Source organism: Pogonomyrmex barbatus, unplaced genomic scaffold (genome assembly GCF_055798465.1).
Source record: "Pogonomyrmex barbatus isolate J1 unplaced genomic scaffold, ASM5579846v1 scaffold7, whole genome shotgun sequence".
NCBI classification, from domain to species: Eukaryota; Metazoa; Arthropoda; class Insecta; order Hymenoptera; family Formicidae; genus Pogonomyrmex; species Pogonomyrmex barbatus.
This window is the reverse complement of record NW_028297171.1, coordinates 10,248,309-10,271,024: the sequence shown is the minus strand read 5'-3', so window position 1 is coordinate 10,271,024 and position 22,716 is coordinate 10,248,309. Positions and strand designations below refer to the sequence as shown.

General features: G+C 35.2%; 1 protein-coding gene across 1 annotated transcript in view; it reads right to left on the bottom strand.

The window, feature by feature from the left end:
- sick (sickie) overlaps positions 1-22,716 on the bottom strand; it is a 112,651-nt gene that overhangs the window by 71,575 nt on the left and 18,360 nt on the right. Inside the window, exon 4 of the mRNA XM_089083311.1 lies at positions 9,703-9,872. Coding sequence (XP_088939437.1) covers positions 9,703-9,872 — 170 coding nt within the window. The remainder of the gene's footprint in view (positions 1-9,702; positions 9,873-22,716) is intronic.

The following is a 22,716-nucleotide window of genomic DNA, read 5'->3' as shown; positions in this document are numbered from 1 at the left end:
GCCGATACGCACGCAAGGACGCTGGTGCATACCGTTACATTCCTTAAAAGAGCTCAAGTTTTCAAAAAATTTTTTCAGAAAACGTATAAAAACGTGAAAAGTATTATTTAAATGCCATATAAAATAACACATAAAATAAAAATAAAATAATTTACTCCCTTTACTAATGATATCAGCAAATAACTATTCGTTACATAGATTAAAGAAAATGGCAATTATATGCGTCTGTATTAATTATTAAGATTATACATTAAGTTATAACATTGCAGTTAGTAATGTAATATAATATAAAATTACTTTTTACAACATTTTTGTATTAAAATTCCTACTTATGTACAAATATAATTGGTAATATATTTTAGCCTAAAGAATTATTGAAGGATTTTTTTAATATATTATCGATTGCATCTTTTTAATATTTCAAGAGTAGAGTCTGATTTCTCAGTGGTCTCCTTGCATTCGGAACAATCACGATACATAACGGTTCTGCCGACCTCCGCCCTGCTCACTACGATGCATCACCGCCGATGCATCGCGAACAATGCACTATTCTAATTAATCAAAGCGAACTTAGCGAGAGCATCTCCTGGGGAACACGAACAAAATATGGTTGCTTGTCCGCTGATTCTCATCAAGGCACGGCCGGATCTTCGCTTCGAAACCAACGATCGAACGGTTGCCCTTTGTCCGCCGCGGATGTAAAGATAACACATTTAATTATCAAATTTTGTCTTGTCTTATATAAAGATAAGAACAATATTAATAAAATAAGTAAACGATAATATTAATTATTCTGGGAAAAAAATTAACCTCTTTTGAAAAAATGAGCCATGAAGAAATTTCCTCAACTTATACACCGACAAATTAACACGAATCAATTATGTAAAAATTGTTTAATACTTCGTTTGAACTTTTAAAAATAAATTACTTGAATTATTTAAGCCTTTTTTTTTATAATTAATTTTTTAATTATATCTTTCTGAGCTAACTTTTGTAAATATTTACAACATCTTACACTATGTATTATTTTGTATTATTTAATTTTAAAAAGCATTTACGTATAAATGGTTAAACTTGTTTTCTTCGAAACAAGCTGTCTAAATGATTCAATCATTACGCACGAGCGCAACGTTGTCAGCTCGGATAATCCCAGCTTACGTACCGGGGCAATCCTCGTTTTTCTTTCTTGATGCACGATCGGTGACACACGAGACGACACACAAGCTCGCTCTCGTTTCACTAACGTCAGCCGTGCAGAATTTAGCCCGCAAATCGCGCGATCGCGAAACGTGCTTGCCCAAGGATCTATTTCTGCGGCCATTCACATCGAAAACATTGACTCACTCTCGTCGACTCGCGGATGTCTTTGAACTCGTTCGCTAAATAAAGAAAGGAAGACGCTAAAGAGAAAAAGAAAAGAAAAGAACACGAAATTCGGGAACTTGTTTGCCCAGAAACTCAAAGTTTTGCAAAATTGTAATAAATGCGATAGAAATAAAAAATAATCCATTTGCATGAAATGAATTTTGTAATTCCGACAACTTTGTTAATTATCGTAATCGTAAAGAAGAATTTTCTTTTTCGCGAGTATCTTGCAAATTTGCTGAGACTGGTGTTAGAGATTAAGGATGCTTGGACAAATGTCCGAAGGGGCTCGCTCTCTTCCCTCTGTGTGTATTGGTGGACGGGGAATGAATTTTTTAAGCCGCTTTAATTAAAGGATCCTGTTACCCTCCACGTTTCATCGATGTTAAAATTCCACCCAAAATTTCGTATTCTTTCCGGTGTTCCCTCGCGTGCAATCGTCGATTATTCCACGGGACAGATCGCACAAAAAACAAAAACAAAAACAAAAAAAAAAAGAATGCTTAAAAAATAATATTTTTTATATGAGGATATGAGATTAGTGTTTATTTTCAATTTCCGTTAGAAGAGCGAAGAGCACATAGACGAAGACGTATCGTTTTTACTTTCTGCAACCCTCATTATCCACGACGATTGGCGATTTCCTATGTACGAAAGAGCGTAATTACACGATGGTAGAGAGAGAGAAAGAGAGAGAGGGGGGAGGGGAGGGGTGCCGTGAGTCGGCCGGTCGCCGCCGATCTATATCGAGAACGGAAAAATGCAAAACCAGATCCGCCCGGTCGGTCGCAGCCGATCGCCACGGGAACTCGAGGAGACCGGTTAGGACCTCGCGTCGCAGGTCGCGAGCCTCCTCGACACCTCCAACCTACGACACGCGATTCAAGTCGGTAACCGAGACGTTGTCGATTTGTAACTTTATCAAGAACAATTACATGAAAAAGTAGTATTGGTTGCTATAAATATTGTATGCAATCTATTTTAATATTTGTGTCAATAAAAACACCACACTTGATTATAATTTCTAATAGTTGAACGGACTAATTATAATGATTCAGTAAAGCCATTTTTAAGTCAATTTTTTAATTTTTTTTTAAATAAAATATAAAAATTGGCGGACCTTTAAGTATTTATTAATCATGTTTTTTCTCGGTTTTTTTTTTTTTTTCAAACTAAGTATTTATATAAGAAACGCAATTTTCTTATTCGCTCAATGTGTAAAAGGATTTTAGCATTTACTTTTCCTCGAAGGATTTACACATAGCGGCAATGTACATAGCGCGCGATCCAGGAAATCCTAAATATATCCGAATAACCGGTTTCGTCGTCACTCGTCTCGACGAACGAAAGAATAAGGATCGAAATACAATGAGGTATAATAATAAGAATACGTCGTAAGTAACATATAAATATCAGAATTTCATCCAGGATAGAGGATATATATCGATTCATAAATTTTCAAATTTTAAAAATTAGATAGGTTCATAAATTATATATTTTATTTCTAAACGCATCCTTATTATATATTTTATTTCTAAACGCATCTATGTAACCTTTCATCCTGTTTCATGTTCATAAATTAATTCGGAAAGAATGCTAGGATACCTGTGCGCTTCCGGCGAATTTGGCAAGCTTCGTGCCTTCCTACTGCTGCTACCCCCGCTGCTTCCGCTATTTCCCATGATGTCTCACGATTATTCTTCTCTTTTCTTTCTTTAAATATTTTGTAGATGACTCTTTTTAAAATGAGCAACTGTTCCAAGTTGCACTTTCACACTTATCTTATATCATTGCTTACAGTAGCATTTATCTCCTTTTTTTATTAGGGAATAATGAAATACTATTATATCGTATTAAAAATAAAGCCATTTATTTATATATAGTAATTATTGCTTGTTCGTTTAAAAATGTATTTATGCCAAAGTATTTCAAATTTGATATACATCAAATTTCACTCCATTTCATCTCACTTCATTTCACAGCTATTTATTCCATTTTACAAACTTTTGTTTTATTAAAAAATGATAAGCAAGTCTTACTAAAGTATCAAAAGAGCTTGTGTAATAACAATAATTTATCAGTTCGTCCTGTTTATTGTATCCTTGAGGTTGCGAGTTAACGATCGAGTTGTATCGACGGACCCGATGCCTCCTTCCTCTCGAGATTATTATTATCCCCGCTATATAATAAGGGCTCGTAAAACGTGGGAACGAGACACCGGTGATAAAAGAGATCTACTTCGAGCTGAGCTTCTCGAGCTATCGTTTCGCCGATCTTCGTCGTTGATCGAATGGCGAGATTTATTGTTTAGACCGAGTGCTTTGCTTCCTATTCACCAGATCCCATTTTATCTCGCACTGTTACTCGTTTCATTTACTATACCGGATTTATTCATGCTTCAAGACGAGATCATTCTTTTTGGTCTCATGAACGAAAGCGAGAACTGGATGAGAAGAATTTGCGTAGGAGGGAGGTTTAATACCGACCACTTATATAAAAAAAAAATTTCTCGATCTTACTCGACGAGATAGATAAATTTTAAATATCAATTTTAGAATTTGTTAAATTCTACTCGAACTAAATGTGTTTAATCTTTTTACCAGCAGTAAAATATGATTTTTTACGCATATTATCCAGAAATAGTGACATGCATATTTAAGCAGTATTTTGTCCCTTTCACATTAATTATTTCTAATCCTATTAATATATCACTTTTACTTCTCTCACTGTATACTATTTTCCTAAATAATACTTGTACTTCTTTTCACAATTACCACATAATTGTTTACATTTCTGCTTCTTTCATATCGCATAAGTATCGTAAGCTGTTTGTTTATTGAAAGACAAGAGTTTCGTTAAAAACTTCAAATTCAATACATCGTTCCGATTTTCCCGGAAATCGTCCTGAGAAATCGAAAGCAAATCGATGTATCTCTTTCTGTCTACGAGATGTTGAATAATTCACCCTCAAAATTCATGCATATTTCATCAATTTCGATTCATCCTTTATTCTTCGAATTCTCGCTATTGTCACGTTATCTCTCTTCGACGACTGCTCGAACTGAATTCGTGTATCTTTGACTATCTTTTCAAAATTATTATATTAAAAAAATATCTTCGAATTTCAATCTTCTTTATTATGGCAGTGCAGTTGCAACAAGTTGCACTCTGCAGAATGCAAGCGCAAAAAATAACGAGGATCTCTCCGAGTATGTAATTCGATGTTAGCGTGCCAATAGACACTTTCGTCACGAATTGATCCGGCTTGCTGCTCGATCGGCCGACTTATCGTAAGACGAGATCAAGTTAGATTTACGATCGACATCCTTACGGGATCGATGCAAAAAGACGAAACACGGAGAAGCTCTTGAAATTTCGATCGCAGTAGAACAAAAGTCACGTAACAAATATTTATCATAAAGCTAAGTCTGCGGTTAATTACTTTTCTATCAATATTCACTTTAATTCATTATTATCACATTACGTATGTATATGTTTCGGTTTGTGTTTTTATAATATAATTAAATTATAAGTTGTAATTGTAATTATGTTTTAATTCATTACAATCAGTTCATTTATGTTACGATAAATTTAAATATAAAAATTCAATTTATCTTATGCATTAATTATTCAAGTTTTTCAAAATCATAATTTATTATCAGAATATTTCATATCGTTTCTTTAAAGTTCCAAAGTGATCTTCTTTGTTTAACTTTCGATGAAGCAGAAACGACGACGAATATTATAAGTTGAAATCGAATCTTTCTCGCAGATCAATCTTCCCGTGTCAAACACGTCCAAATAAATTCACAAGAGCGTTTTCCTCTCACATTTAAACACATAATCTATATAAATGCATCGTCAGTTTCCACTCTCTTCTCTTTCCGAGTAACACCACATCCACGAGCGTGATCGCTATCGATTCTTCGTGGGGCCCGAAGACTGACACTTCACCGCGCACAGCGCATGATTGAATGGATCCATCAATTTTTGTTGCACTCGAGAAATTCATGAAATAAAAGAATAGAACGAGGCAAAAAGAACAGAAAGAGAGAGAGAGAGAGAGAAAGTCCAAGAAACCGCTCGTGGCTCTTGAGAGCGTCATCGACTTGAGCGACGACGCCTCATGGCGACCACGGACGACCACCACACTCCGGCGCGATGGTCATGGTGGTGTGACCATGGTGTGTAGGCATCGTTGATGGCCCGTTTCGAACTGAACCGCCGCGAAAGGCCCGGCGAGAGAAGAGAGAGCCATTCCCGTTCCCATAGCACGTGGTGCTTTCTCTCTCTTTCTCTCCTTCCTTGCCGTTGCCCCCCTTCGCTTTGGTATCTCGCGACCCCTGGTCCCCCTCTACCGCTACGGCATCCCTCTTGCTCTCCCGTTCACCTTCCAGCCCCATTCGGCTCACATCGGCTTCCCCATGCAGATGCACTCTTCTCCCCTCTGTCTCTCCTTCTCTCTCATCGTTCCGTCACGCTTTATCCCATCATACGTCTCTCTCTCTCTCTCTCTCTCTCTCTCTCTCTCTCTCTCTCTCTCTCTCTCGCACTTTTCTGACGTCTAGCTGAACGTCTAGGTTTTCTTTCTCTCTCGCTCTCACTCTCCCTGTAATACCTCGGCGCTGTTGGGTTTCTTTGTCTGAATACAGCCTTCTCACACCCTCTTATATCCCTACTTCTCTTTCCGTCTCTATTTCCCTCTTATGCTATCTCTTTCTGTTTTCTTCCGATACACCCCCGCAAGAGTTGTTCTTGTTCCTCATTAATCTTTCTCTCTTTTCCTCTTACGATCCCCCTTTCTATCTTCATCGCTCTTGATTCCTCTCGTTTCGCTCGTTTTAGCTTTCGCAGCTTCTCTGGACCCGTTCTCTTTGACCCTCCTTCTCTCCGCGATACACAGCCAGCCAGCCAATGGCGGATCCAGCCTTCCCCGGGAGCCGGCCAAACGCCGACGGCACGCTCGACGGATTTTTAAACCATTTTTATGCTAATATTCCGCGCCCGATGTGCACGTGCACGCGTGAGCGTGTGTCACGGATGTATTGTGCGTACACTCTAACGAGATATGTACACGTGTGTGAAAAATTTTTTGTTAGCCTTGACCCCCGTCCGTCTTTACCTTTGCTTATTCCCATTTTTTTATATCAAATTTCTAAATTGAAATTTAAATAGTAAATTTTAGCTAAAGATTTTTTATCAAATTATATAAAAAATTTTTCCTTTAAGAGAGAAAGGAAAAACTAAAGTATTAGTTTTGATTCAATAAAGAGCCATTGATACTTTTATTTTGATAAATGGCTGAAGAAATCTTTCGACGAATTGTGCATTAAGATTATAATCAGGGTTGACAAGGAGGCTTTGTTCTCCAATTAATTTTAAGAAAAAATTGCTTATTCCAATAGATTATAATAAATTTTGTACACAATTTTGTTTACACAATTACGTTACAACAAGGTATTTAATTTGTTATTTAATAAGTCGAATTTTATTGCAATTAATGTATCAAAAAAAGTTATAAGTATGTATGAAAAAATCTTTCTCTCTCTGCTAAGAAAATTTTTTCCACTGAAAAATGATAGAAAATTTGCTAAAGTGTTTTCAATTTAGAGCGAGTTTGGGACACTCTCGTACACGTTCCGAGACTCTGAATGTGCGTCCCGTGGTCTCGAGAGTGGTTCATAACGCGCCCACGCGGGGAACTAGGTATACACTCGGGGCATAATGGAGCATTGTTAATATGTTAATGCACGCGCGGCCTGCCCGAGGGCCCCGACATCGCGTTTCTCCCGCCCGAAGAATCGTTACGCGCTCCATTAGATCCAAGCTCGAATGATCCTGTTGCTTGAGAGAGATTTCTCTCAACGTTTTCGTTATCTCGACTCGCGCAGGCCGAGAATTTTCTGGTCTAAACGTAAACATCCCCTAACTTGATTTTTATAGATCAGAATGAAAGTCGAGTAGAAATTTAAAGATTCTTATTTTATATATATATTGCTTCTTCTCAATACAATTATATTGTATGATACAAAATATTATATAAAATTTAAAAATATCAATCTTGACAAGCGCAGCATCCTGATATTAACATATCGGTCGGAGTATAATAATTAATAAGAATGTGAAGTCGATCATTCCTAACTTAACTTTTAACATGCCACCTTTTTTATCATACACATATCTTTTAATTGATTACTAGAATCAAATAAATTTATTAATGTTTTACTGATTTTATTTTATTTTTTACTGATCATTTTATGATTTTATATCGATTTTATGCATTATCCTGTATTTTATTGTTATACTTTTATTTAATTAAATACTTTATTTTGTAATTCTATTAAAAATTAATTTGCTTTAAAAAATTTTTCAGAGATATAATGAATATCGTTCCCTTCCCTCCCCCCCCCGTCTTTTAACCTTTCTCTCGCGCATATATTTTCGTCTTTCTCTCTTCTCGACTGCTGCAATTAACCGCAAGGTAATTAAAATATTTGAAGTTGCCTCGCTGTCGGTCGTGAAATGCATTTTCTGCGTGTCGAAACATTGGTATAACTGTATGCGTTTTACTCAATGTCGATAACGCGTAGAAGCAGACGAGAAAGAGAGAAAGAGAGAGAAAGAGAGAAATATAGCCGGTTGATTAACGGAGACGTTAATGAACGCCGTTGCTCGGCCGCCGTTTCACAGTATGTCGGTATCGATTCAACTGCGCGACAGGAAACAAAGCTCTCGACATAGATCTCAAGTCACTGCAAGATAAAAATGACACACCGAACGAAACTTGTATCAAATCATACGAAAGAAGAAAAGAAAAAGAAAAAGATTTTCCTGAGAGAGATAAGATAATTCTCGATTTTCCTGACAAGATAAGTTAATTCTCGATGGCAGTATATATGAAGAATTTGCAAAGAGAATTAGAAAAGAAAAAAACTGTCAAAATAAAAATAAAGTCCTAAAATTGTTCAGAAATAGAAAACAATATACATTTATAATCTATTCATAAAAATATTAAGAATTAAAATAAAAAGAATAATCAAGAAACATATACATAAATATATTTTTCAATATCATAAAAAAATTAAAATGTTCAATATTTTATCTTTTAATAAATTCTAATTAAAATGTAATTTAATTTAACAGATTCATAATGTTGAATATTACATCTATCTATACACAAGATATTTAGATACACAGATATTTAGATTATTGATTATTAAGACGCAACAAATAAGCTGCTCATAAGATACACAAACATTTCAATGTTAATTACAATTTTATAGCTATTCTTAAAAAACATATATAAAATATAGTGAGATATTAATGATTTTATTAACAATATTCTAATCTGATTTGGCTTACCATCTTATCGAATTATAATAATTTATTTACAGACGAAAATTTTCAAACAATGATGAATTTCAGACTCGCAAATTTTAATTTATAAGCTCGATCATGTTTAACAAAAAATCTTTAATTCTATTTCGCTAAAACGTTAGCGTTCATTTACATAATATATCTCTGTCGGTTCATAAAAGTTGATTGATATGAAGAATCGATTAAATTGATATTTAAAATATTCAATAAACTTTTATCAATGAAGCATCAATTATATTAATAGAAACGTTATATAAATAATGTTTAGCTGAGAATGAAGTTGGTTATTGATTTGAATATCGATAATACCTTGGTTACTGATAAAAGTATGAATTCAAGTTATCAAAATATGGTAGACATATACCATCGACTATTATAGGAGATCTTATATATCTACTGAAAGTATCCATGGATTTCTGCACCACCATTTTACCGACATTGGGCTGTACAGCAAACTGATGGTCAGCTTGTGAAAGCTGAAGAGTCGGTACAGTCTATGGGTTACCCGTTAACGGTATGATAAAAAAAAAGTTCGAAATTTCGAAAACAAAAAAAAATTAAATTAAAATTTTAATTATTCAAAGTTTTCAAACACATAAAAGAAATTGTATGATTTAGAAAAAATTCTATAAAACAAAAATTCAAGAATGTGTTCTATTAAGTGTTTTATTAAATTCGACATAAAATATAAAATAAAAGTAAGACTTTTAGAACTTTCAAAATTTATAATTTTAAAAATACTCAAAAAATTTGAAGATTCAGGGTTGAAAAAAGATTAGGATTTTGTAAATTCAAAAATCTGAAATTTAAAAATTCTTTTCTCTATTCTAATGTCCTAAACCAATTTCAACAATTTAAACATTTTTCTAAGTATATATTTTTAATGTATAATGCTATCATCGTCATCATTATGATCATTATGGTCATAGACTTTCTTGTCGAAAGGAATGACTCACTTACCTTGGCATGTCCTGCAGCTGCTTGGCTCGCTGCTTGTAACGTGACAGAGCGAAGAGCAAAGCCAAGACCGGCCACAGGGTTGATCCTGCCGCCAATTCGCCCGGGTTTACAGCACCTACGTCCGCTCCTAGAGCCCGCAGTGCTCCCACGCACAAACTCACGTTCTCGACCTGCGCAACACAGAAGCTAAGCTTCGTCATCGATCATCTTTTGGTTTCCTAAAGTGCAACATTAGCGGCTTTCTTTTGCAAAATTGTATTTCTTATTCTTCATGATTAAATATCTCATTTTAGCCAAATTTAAGTTCCAATCTTATATTTTATTTTTAAATATATTTATATAATATGTATATATATATTTTTTTTTATTAAAATTGACAAGAATGATAGTTCTGATCATTTATTTATCAGGTAACTATCGAATGTAACTATCGAAGAGTTTTCAATTTTCGATATCTAACAAGAATCAGGGATCGAATAAAGATATAGGGATAGAGAGCAAGGGGAGAAAGAAGGCGGAAGAGTATAGGATGTCCTCGAGAGAGAGAGAGAGAGATGTATACAAAAGCTCTTGCTGGCTTTCCACGCTGTGCACCACATAATACATACAACGCGAGAGCGAAACGTGACCGTCACGATCGTGGCTACCTTGCACACGCGTGCTCACCGACCTCTCGTTTCCATTGTTTCTGGTCCCGGCTTTTGCTCAGAAAACGAGTCGCGCCGAGGTACTACACAGGGTGGCACGAGAAAGAGCCGATGACTCACCCAGTCACGGGAACGTAGGTATTACCCCGTTAATTTAGTCGGGAAGTCTATTATAAAAGAACTAGGAAGCACAGGAAGCAAAGAGATACAAATTGAGATGAATTTAATTTAGACATATAATAAATTTAAAGGCGCTAAATTAAAAAACTTGTAACTATTTCTTATAATATTTTATAAAAAAATTTAAAAAAAATAAGAGAAATAATCTTAAGACAAAGAAATAAAATAATATAAATAAGATTTTGTTATAGATACTTATTTATCTATCTTAACTTAATCCGACGATAACGATAATGAAGAAAGGTATAGAAAAAAAATATTTCGCGAGAATTAATTATGTGTGTGATTTCAAGAGTAATCTAATATTATATAAAGTACAATGTTACGCGTTAAGCCTTCGGCTTTCTTCTTCAAATGACAGGTATCAAATGTTGTATCATCGAATTCTTATCATGATCCATTAAGCTTAAAAAAGATATCCTTCAGAAGGAGCCGCGATGCATTGCAAAAGGGAAAGATCACCATCGCGCGCAGTTTCGAGTTATCCTGGTGAGATGACAACCGTAAATGGCGACGGCGCTTTTTAATGCATTCCACTCCATCTCTCTCTCTCTCTCTCTCTCTCTCTCTCTCTCTCTCTCTCTCTCTCGTTAGACTTATAGATCGTCATTGGAATAAATATATAAGTAAAAAAATGTGTTGGATTTTTTTATGAAAATTTGTAAAAAATTTTTATATATTCTTATCTTTGTATCTTTGTATCTTTGTAAATTGTACTTCTTTAGTCGATAGCAAATTTAAAAGAGAGAATTTCTATCAATCAAAATTATATCTCACCATTTCTTATTAAATGTTTTATTTTATTTATATATATATATATATATACAATACTATAAATAAGACACTTTATAATACGTACTTCAAAATTAGATGTGAGTTAATCTTATCACATGTTGAAAAGTTTATTTCTAGAATATATTTTTATTTTTTATACAATTAAATTTTCTGATGATTGCAACAATGAAAAATAACTTTTAATGTTAACTTTTGATTATACCAATTACAACATTGAAATATGTGAATTGCGTGTACATAAATTTGTTTTATATTGTATAATATTAAAAAAAAAAAAATAATTTTGTTATTAACTATTCATCTGTTAAATAATATACTTTTGAATATCAACAAATTTTTAATAATTGCATTAATCAAAAGAAATTTAATTTAAAGAACGAGAATTTTCTAAAATGGAGTTAATTAAACCCGACCATTGATGCAAATGTACGTTGTATTCGCAAACTACAAGTTATTCGCAAGGACAATTTCCTTCAGAATACCTCTGGGGGGCCCGTGAGACTGTGGTCCCAGAACGGGAAAAAGGAGAGAGAGAGAGAGAGAGAGAGAGAGAGAGAGAGAGAGAGAGAAAGGTTCAGATATGGCAGGAGATGTCCTCTTATGGTAACGTCTTCGCCTCTGCGGTTCTCAAGAGGAAAAACGAACAAGAGAAAAGAGTGCCGTAGAAGGATTCTCTTCTTTTTTCTATGTACATGTATTTTCTCTATCGTATCTTTTGTATTATAAAAGATGAAATGATGTAACGCAATGTTCTATCTTTTTTTTTTGCTAAATTGCTGTATAAAAATATTAAAAATTAATGCCATTAGTTTATGAGATATACTTATAAACTCTCATTACAATTTATTATTTATATTTCTTCTTTCTAATGAGTGCAATAATAAATTATTATACTTGATAAGTAATACTTGAACCTTCTATAATAAAAAATTAATATTGGGATTAAGATTGAGATAAATTTAATTCGCGTGTAAAACTCACAATTAAGGATAGTTTGTGGAATTCAGAACAAATTTCTTTGAAGCTTCTTTACTTAAACGAGCGCAATTTAGAGCTCGTAGAATCGTCACGAAAGAGCGAAAGGAGAATTCCTAGCAAGGCTAACCTGATTTTCTAAGACACCTATGTGAGAGAGAGAGAAGATGTGCAATGTCCGCATAACATCCCGGAAATGGAAGCCACAGCTGGATGGATCGACGCTCATTAAAACCTGCAATTAACACAATCCTTCGAAACAGCGAAACAAATTTAGTCTTCGGTCAGTGGATCTAATTGATTTCACTCGCCAATTGGATATACCAATTTCAGGATGTATGCAAACTTAAATTTACGAAAATATACTTTTTTTTAATTTATCAAATTTCTTAATTATTCAATTATTTGTGTAAATCTCTAAACTTAAAAAATCCAATTAATATAATATAGTATAGTAAAACTATTGGTAAAACTATCCATTGGTATACAAAGTTAAAATGCAAACTCTCGAGATTTTATTATATTAATTATATACGCTTATACATATAAAACAAACAAATTTGAATAATTCAATTTGATTGAATTAGAATGTGAGTTTTTCCATGATTAAGCAATTAAATAAAGTTATACAAGGCGCAGATGCGACTTCGTGGCGCGTTTGGATTACAGCGTTATGAAGGAATTTAATTAATGTCGCATTATCATGTAATCCTTTTACGAAATTTTCGGAAATCCAAAAGCTGGGTCGACGGCCCTTTTGTTTGAAGAGAAGAAAGAAAGAGTTTGCGCGGACTGGAAGCGTGGCGGATCAATTTCATGATTAGTACAGATTACCGTTCGTCTTGCGGACTTTAATTAAAACCATTGCTGAGAACGTGCTTCAATTTAGTCTGCATCACAGTGCGAATTTCTTGCCGAGGAAAATTATTTACGCCTCGTCCACCAACACTCGTTTTCGCCAAAATTGCTTAAGAACGAATCACAAAGTAGCGAATAAGCAGCTTTCGTCAGACCAAAATAGAATTAAAATTACGATTAACTCTGAAGATAAATAATAATTTAAGTTAAATATAAATCTGAAATTTGTCTGAAATTATCTAAAGATAATCTGTAAAAATCTCTGTCTGATAAAAGTGATTTTTCAAAACTGTATGTTATGTAAAACTTTGAGATTTTAAAGTTGAGATTTAAAGTCAACGTCAATTTACAAGTTACAAAATTAAAAGGTGCCCAAGTGCAATCTCATCGAAATTCCGAGTCACCCAGTGTAATGCCAAGTAGAGCCCAAACAAGCTGCTTAATGGTTACAACGACCGACAGAATTCGCGGAATGTATAACGGGAGCATGATAATCTGTGACGAAAAATGAACGGTCCACCAACAAGTCCTTTGAAAAGCCAGACGATCTCATAATAATCACTCATAGACAAATTTTTTAACAAATTGTACACTTTAATTTGAAATTAATCCTAGAAGTGCGAGGATCAGTTAAAAAAAAAAAAACATAACTCATAATTTAATAATTTTCACAGTCGCAAATTCTTAGATCTCAAAGTTCTGTGTGAATTTCGTAAAATTTAAACCGCAAGAATTTGAATTCTGCAATTCTTCGGCATCAAATCAGGTTCATCGGAATTTCGAAACATCCGGCCGGAGATTCTTAGATCTTTAGTCTCACACTCCCATTTTTGTTCAAATTTCAAGAGAAAGAGAGACGGAGAACTTAATCTCCGATTTATCAGTATTAAGATTCGACACGAATCTAGGCACCTAAAGGAAATTGATTAATTTCAACTGCGGATGATCTTTTTTCCCGCGTTATAGGCGTATATCGCGACAAAAGAAAAAAGAAATAGAAATGATGATATTCCGGCTCGGACTCACGTAATAATCACTCGAGGACTGGTCGGGCCTTCCGAAACGAGTCGCCGCCGCGTTACCGTGTCGTATCGAGCTCGCGCGTGCTCTCGAATCGAAGCTCACCTTGGGCCTCATTTCGAGAGCCGGCACATACGATCGAGCGACGCGACTCGCGGTAAAAATCCGCACGCCGTTGAGAACAGCACCGTGCACAATAAGCAACGATAACGATAACGATCGCAGATACCGCATTTCGCTGCTGCAATGCGCCGCAAGTCGCGGACTGCAATGAATGCGACACACGTGTCATCCAGCCTGACTGACCTTCGACTTTCCGTGAACTAGATCTCCATGCGTATGCGAAATCATTAAGACTAAGATTATTATTATTATTACAACCGACATTTATTATTTAGCTTGGAGCGTTTTAATAATTCTGTTATAAAATTGCCAAGTAAAAATCTCTGTATCCGATAAAAATGACTTTTCAAAACTGTATGTTATGTAAAACTCTGAGATTTTAAAGTTGACAGAAGTTGACGTCGACGTCAATTTAATTACAAAATTAAAAGGTGCCCAAGTGCAATCTCATCGAAATTCCGGTAATTGTAACTAAAATAATTTATAAAAATTTTTATAGAGTCCTTTTTTTCTTGATAAGAACGCAATTATCTCTTTTCAAGATATCTCACAAGACTCGCAACTTCGAATCGAAGCGTTCCTTTCGCGTTAATGCGAAAGTCTACTTGACGTATTTGCTTACTTTCGTATGCAAAAGTATGAGACGAGATTGCGCGAGATTCATGGAGATTCCGCGTCAAGATTCGCGATCACATCGCACGTCTGATTCTCCATTTTCGGTACCGTTAGAAAACTACTCCTGTACCCATGCCCTTCTATCTCGGCCTTTTGCCGCAATTTGATCGGACGTGCGTTGAAATTCGCAAGAGCGGATGACTCGATTCTTCGGCGAAAAACTGACTCCCTGTGGTTCACCAGAACTCGTTGAAATCAACGTACGTCTAGAATCGTAACGACCTCTCGGTCGTCCAGGAAGGAAGAAGTCGAAGGACGAAGGAGCGAGGATAAAAAGGTTGGACGTTGTCGAGATCATAAAGATCTCGAATAATTTAAAATCTAAATTGTTCACGATTCTCGAAACAATTATAAAGTAAATCCATCATAAAGTAAAATTGCAAAATTGATGCTTTTTTTTATACGAGACATAAACGTTAATGTATTCATTTTTATATTATTTATTTTAATCTCAAATTGTATATCTAATTGTAAAAAAATCGATTAATTTATATGAATTATAAAACTATTTTTCATTGCAAATTGGTAATTACCAAATTTTTGAAAGGCTAAGTGGAACGTATGGGAAAGCTGGTAGCTACGCAATACGGTGTGTACAAAAATTTGGCGATGGAATTCATTTTACCTTTAATCGCATTCGTTTTGTATAGTCAATCTGATGAGCCTCAAAATGTACTGTAAATTTTCGTAAAATCAACCGAGCCACAATTACCGCAACAAAGTTTCTACAGTAGAATAGTTCCAATATTAACGGAATAAATCATCGTAAAATCATCGTAAAAATCATCGCACACGCGAAATAATGCCGGCGAGTCGACGATCGCGATTAATTGCGATCGCGGTCGCGGCACGTGCGCGGCGAGTGGCAACGGGCGAGTAAATTTCCCGAACCCGAATTCGCTTGAGGCGTGGAATTTACGCCGAAAAGGATTGTAAATCGCCAGTATTGATGATAGATAAACGTAACATCAATCGCGATAGCGCGTCCATCCGCGGCCGCGTAGTTCACGGCGCAGTTCGTTTGATGCATATCGAGAAAGGTTCGCGTAGCAAAGCGATGTTCGAGAGCGATGCTCGGTCCATGCGGCATGCGTGTGCGGAATGATTTATGCGGGGTCGGAATAGTTGAAATAGTTGTGGGAGAAGAGATAAGAAGTGCCCGCGTCGATTTCACATAAAGCCTATCATTATACGTTTGATCGTTCTCTCGACTTTTTCTGCAAGTTCGCAGACTTTTACATAACAGGTCAGAACTAAGAAAAGAGAACATTGTAGTAATTACCACTACCGTTATTAAGGTTTATATAATAAAAAGCGTTACTAATACATCAATAACACGTAATATGAATCACGATACAGATACGACGATATGAATAAGCAAAATTTCATATCTTGCGGAAAGAGAAACCTAATTGCTTTTTGCTATAATTATCGATAATATCGCCGCGTTATACGAGTACGCTCGCTTGTTGGTTGAACGCAACTCAGAATAATTGAATCTATGTTCCCATCTCAATTGCCGCGTTATAATAAGTACCCGCAATTTTCCATGGCGGCGGCAAGTCGGCGCGATTTACGCGAGAAATCGCAAGACATAGATTTGCCATCACAGGTATCACAAAGGATGCGACATACAAATTGCGGATATGACATGTACAACATAGTAGCAACGCGTATCGAGAACGATACTGCGATTGGCCGGGGTGTACCTCACCACTTATGCAATTTATTTTACGTTCATTTTAAGAGGCAATTTGACATTGCCGATCTCGCGGCCGTTTACCAGCGTTATCCGAACGGGTTTGGACTCGTAAACGGCGATAATAATTTAATAAAATGTGCCCGTGGGTCGCACAAAGTCATCGTTTACTCTCCATCGTTCGCTCACACGAGTTGTTTATCCCTTTTTATAGAGTAAGACGGTTGAAATTAAATTCAGTTATTCAGTGAATATAAAGGATCGTTAACAGGAAAGATTGGATAAGAGAGACATGTTACACAGACACGTTAAGTTGAAAAGGAATATCCAAATATTCAAATATAAAAGATACATAAACTTCAAATTATCTCAAATTTATTGAATTAAGAATTATTGATAAGAAAATTTAATTATTTTAATTTTAACGAAAAAATATTTTGTTTAATTATTTTCATTATAGATAATACGAAGTGATATAAAGATCTGTAATTTTTTTTCTCTATTAACTTTTTGCTATTATCAACTATTTTCTTGTTATATTACTCCAATTAATTATTTTATTAAGGATTCTCTGAATAATCCCTTTGCATTTCTAGATTCTGAGGTATTTTCGCCAAGGATGCATTCGTATGAAATGTAGTGAGTTTAAAAGGCGTCAACTCTAGTCTGGCGAATGCGACAAATGCAATCATTTCGAGTTTCGAGAGGTCGAACTTAGTTAAGAGGAATCCACCACGGTATGTTGTCATCGTCGTCGTCGTCGTCGTCGTCGTCGTCGTCGATTAACGGCTGCTTTATTAACTGCGCGCGAGTGTCGCTACTTCTGTGACTGACAACTCAGCCCGTTCAATTTTATGAGTTAATGAGCTCGTCGGCCAAGCCCGCTCGTTGCGAGCGAACGGTCGCAACACAGTCGACCTTCTGTGATTTCGCCGGGCCGTTATTTCGATTTCTCGTCTAGACTCGACGATTAACCAAATCCCGAAATGTAGGATTAAGGCTCGCGGTTAGCAGGCTATTTTTATAATTACACTTACAGTTAATAATAATAATAATGCTTATACTCATACTCGCAAAAAATATTCGATAGTCAGTGGAAAAGTGACGTATCGTCGAATTCTCGATACGTAAAAAAAAGTTAGCTTTGAATTCAGCATTATGAATCGCGTGAAATCCTGGAGGTTTCTATGAGAATCTTTTCAAAGATCAGAGAAGCGGAGTCTTCTCGAGAAGTACGAGATTGATTGTGGTATTGCTTTCAAAGTATCTTCTTACATTGGCAGGACTACCGGCATTCCGACGCCGTTAATCCTTTATGGCCTAATGTGACCTCGAAAAGTCTATCGTACGAATCACTGAGAAGTCACAAAACGATATAATCTTAATTCTCACTCATAGTTATATATATTTGATTTTTTTTACCGCCCTTCTCAATTTCAAATTTAAATCGGAAACATAACGTGTAATATTATATAATATTTTGTATAAATTTAATTTAAATTTTATTTACTATCAAAAACCCGCGATATACTCGCGCGAGAGAATATGGAATATTTATATTCCATTAAGAAAATTCCTAGTAATAAATTCACTCGAACTGCCTTGCTATCTCCGCAGATCGATATCGATTCGTGTCTGCCGGCAACGGAGATCGTAAACTCGAGTGGTCAAACGATTATTCGTGGAGATGAAAGCAAATGCGAGTCGAGTCGGATAACCGAGTCGATAAATTTTCATTCATAAAGAACATAGTTACAAGAGGGTGAGAATCACGAGATCACGAGAGGTAAAGGCATAAGCCTGGCACGTGCTACTCGAGCACTTATAAAATGTTAATCTGAAAAAAAGACAGACAGAACACACGTCTGTGCGATATATCTGAAAAGTATTTGTACTTTAAACTTCCCTATGTGCCCAAGCAAGTTCTTTAAACTAGTGTCCTGATAAATATAAATAAAAAGTTTGTTGATTAGATTAGAGGAAGAATTAATTTTTTTCATACATAACAAAAAATTCGATAAAGCGTTAACGTTTTTGGGAAGCATTTAGTTTTCAATATGGTCAGATCTAGCAGTGTTAATTATTTATAAATAATAGAAATATAAATATGTTAAATAGCCATAAAAATTAGTAAAAAATTAAAAATTAAAATAAGAATTCATAAAAATTCGATACTACCTAACGACAACTCCTTCTACTTCCTCATTAGATATAAAAACACCATATGAATAGCACAGTGGTCAGTTAATGCCTAATTAATTAATTAGCGATAATGGCACTGTACATGTCGATGAAATTGATCGATTTATCTACCGACACATTTCGCGCGCTTTCCTGTCGCGAAAATCGGCGCAGCATCCACGCTGCTGGATCACTCGTAAGACACTAAACGACAAGAGACAGAGAGAGAGTACACACGGACACGAGGTCGAGGTAAGCTACATCGCAATTGGCCGAAGCAGAGACCGTGTTAGCAGAGACCCGTGGAGGAGGACAAAGGAGGAAGGAAGAAAGAGGTAATCGACAGGTAGTGGGAGTGGGTATTCCAAGTGTGGGAGCCTGGAGAACTCAGGTATCCACGTGGCTCACAGATCCTGTGAGTGGGGTCGGTTCACGTTGTGATCGCGATACCCCGGATCGAGTGTGTTGTTAATTTGTCTTTTACGATCTTTTACGATACGCGATCAAATAACGACGCTGTGCCGTGACGCTAAGTATCAATTTTAAGAGAAATAGATTAAATTATCATTAACTGGATATAGAAAATTCTGTTAACTTAATGTATGTATGTATGTTTGAAAATTTCATATTTTCAAAATTTCCAAGATTCATCGCGAAAAATCTACACTTTATGGAACTCTTCGGTTAAAAATTTTTCAAATTTTAGGTCCTCCTAACAATCCCTTGCAATTTGCTTGAAAAACATATAAGCTTCAAATTACTCTGCAATCAAAATCATATTTTCGATGGTTAAATTTCAGCGATCTTGGGATTTAATAAACCACGAGTACACGTAAAGAAACAGGAAGAGCACCGACCACTTTTGATTCACGTTTATTTCCATCCAATTTACTCGGCATTGTGTATTCTGGACATCGCTATACCGACGGGATCCGGGCGAGAGGCGAGGCTTTTTTTTCCGCGGTCGGCTCATTCACCGAGACATCCGCGAATCGAATTGCTGAATCTTTCACGAACACGCCAGTCCGTCAGCCAACAATGTAACAGTTTATCGGTTCGCGCGGGAACGTCATTAACTTTTGAAAACAAACCGTTCACTCGTGCGCTGACACAGGACAACCGGAAATACTCGGAATGCGTTCCACTATTTTTTGAATTCTCATTATGCAAAATGTACTATTTTCTAAAGTGTATATATATATATATATAAAAAGGGACAAAGGGAAATGAATGTCACGTAGAAGGCTCATTAATTAAAAATTAAACTTTCAAGTTAAATATACATTACTTAGAAAAAACATGTATGTAAACTCATCTATGAGACACAATTTTCTCTCAACCGGCACACTGCAATTTCTGTATTACGCAAATATGGGGAAATAAATGTCACAATGTTGAAATGAGAGATTAAAAGCATGAATCATGGGGAATTCAAGGACGTAGAATGCATTGCGTGTTACGTCAAGGGAAAATTGCATTCCAAGTCATCTCGAGTCGCGTTCGCAAAGTCAGGTTCAGGATCAATAAAGATGTGACGGTGACCGACTGCAAGAAGCAATTTCTACGCGATCAGATATTAATTAAAAGTAGAAGTCGAATAAAAAATTGCATTTTATATGTAGGTGCATTGTTTGTCTTTTATTTTGTATCTTTTCTATTATTATATCGATTACTAGTTTCGCGATGAATATAAAGCCACGATTAACTGCGGATATTAATCGAGTAACGCAACAGCGTAACCAATTGCATTTTTTGCATAAGAAATCTTACGTGGGAAAATCGAACTATCGTCAGATACCAGATGATTAATTCGTAGATAGAAGAATTGTATTTTCTATTGAGAGGAAACAGTAGAGTATATTGTGGAGGAAAGTTTTTTTTTTTTCTTTTAATTTAACGTGAAATCAATCAAAAAAATTAAGATATTGATATTTCACATAATTTAAGATATGGATAATATAAGATAATATGAGACAAATTAATTTTAAATATGTTCAAACTAATAAAAATAAATTAAAAATTTAAATAAAATTAAATTACAAATTTAAAAAATCAGAACTGTAAATTACTTTTAAATATACTTATTAAATTAATTTATCTTAATTTAAATATTCGAGATGGTAAGGCGGTTTTTCAAAGACATCTTACATAGACGGGCATTTCAGTCGAAAAAAGAACTACAGCCTAAAACGTCTCTCTCTCTCTCTCTCTCTTTGTTTCTTGTTTCCACAAAGCGGTTTTATACCGGGAAACCGCGCCTATTCGATTCCCCATTTTCTCTTTGCCCTCTTTCCTATTCGTACCTCAGTGTACATATGTACTATCTCGTATCTAGGACACCTGCGACATACTGCGACGTACTGCGACGTTTTCAACGTTCCGCCATCGACGTTCCCCGCACGCCTTCCCAACACTTGATCGCACTCCTCTAATCTAAACGATCAGGTAATCAATTTTTAAACGCTCGTTTGTAGAGTTACGTTTATTTAAACTCGAGGTCGATGTTTGGTTTCTTGATTATATAATGAATTGCGTCATAATTACACATATTAGAGCACACTTTCTTGATACGCGATAATTATAGCTCAATTATGAGTCAAAAGTTACTTTAATATACTTGTCATGTTCGATATCAATTTTTAGAATTATTTTTCATAATCATATTATTTCTTTTTAAAGCGCTCTTGGTGCTCTCAATTTTTCGTCAAAGCAAACTCAAGCTTCATTTACTCAAACTTCATGAATAAAATTCGGATTCATCTATATTATTTATAATTACCGCTCTATGTCAAGAAATTAGGAAGACCAGCGCGATGCTTGACTAATATATACGAAATGACTCATCCTCGCTATCTCGAGAGAGAGGATTATCCGCGAAATAGAAATAGATCGCAATGGAGCCGACTGGTTGGCCAGAGACACCGCGTCGGTTCCGGTTTAAGCTTGAGTTTACCCGACTCTCTTTTAAATCGTCAAAACAACGTTGACGATTGACAGATAGTGCGAAGATGAGAATTCCCTATTCCCATTCTGTTGCGAGACCGAGTTTACGCACGTAGAGGAAAATGGACAAATTTTTCAAACGTTTTTGATCTGAACAAGATTGAATTAATATTTATCCATCTCTAAAAAAAAAAAAAAACTTAACAAAAAATTTCGATAATAAAAAGTCCAATTTTTCTTTTAACTTAAAAAAATTGATTCTCTTAATAAAATTTCAGTAAAGTCATCTTAACTCGTGTGAAAACTCTTCTTAAACATTTTTAACCCAGTTTTAGATCTTTTTCTTAACGAACGAAGATTGATTATTAAAATGAATATATAATTAATTAAGAATGAAAAAATAAAGTGCATCTCGTCTACGTCAATGTATAATGTTGCACATCGATCTATGCAACCATTGAGTGCTTCCGGTTTACGTAGAGAGCACGAAGAGCGCACGTTTCGTTCTGTACACTATTGTATGTGTCGTAGAAGTGCGTACGAGTTGTAAACTGATGACGAGTTGCGAGTCGCGTGCTCAGCGCGATTCCGAAAGGAAAACACATGATTCGAGCTAGTTACAAGTAGTTTCACGAATCGTTAAAACTATCGAGATTCATAAAAAAAAAAAAAAAAAAAAAAAAAAAAAAAAAAAAAAAAAAAAATAACTACTAGTAATCGTATACTAATTGTAATTTCACATCTAAATAAAATTACATTTTAAGCACATTTGATTTACATAATAAAATTATTATGGCGAAGGTACTTTTAATGCTGAAGAATTTTTAAGACAGAGATGTCGAACGATCGAGTTTGCGTTTCTCTGCCACGATAGATTATTCTCACTTATCATTTATGTGAATCACCCTGTACACGTGG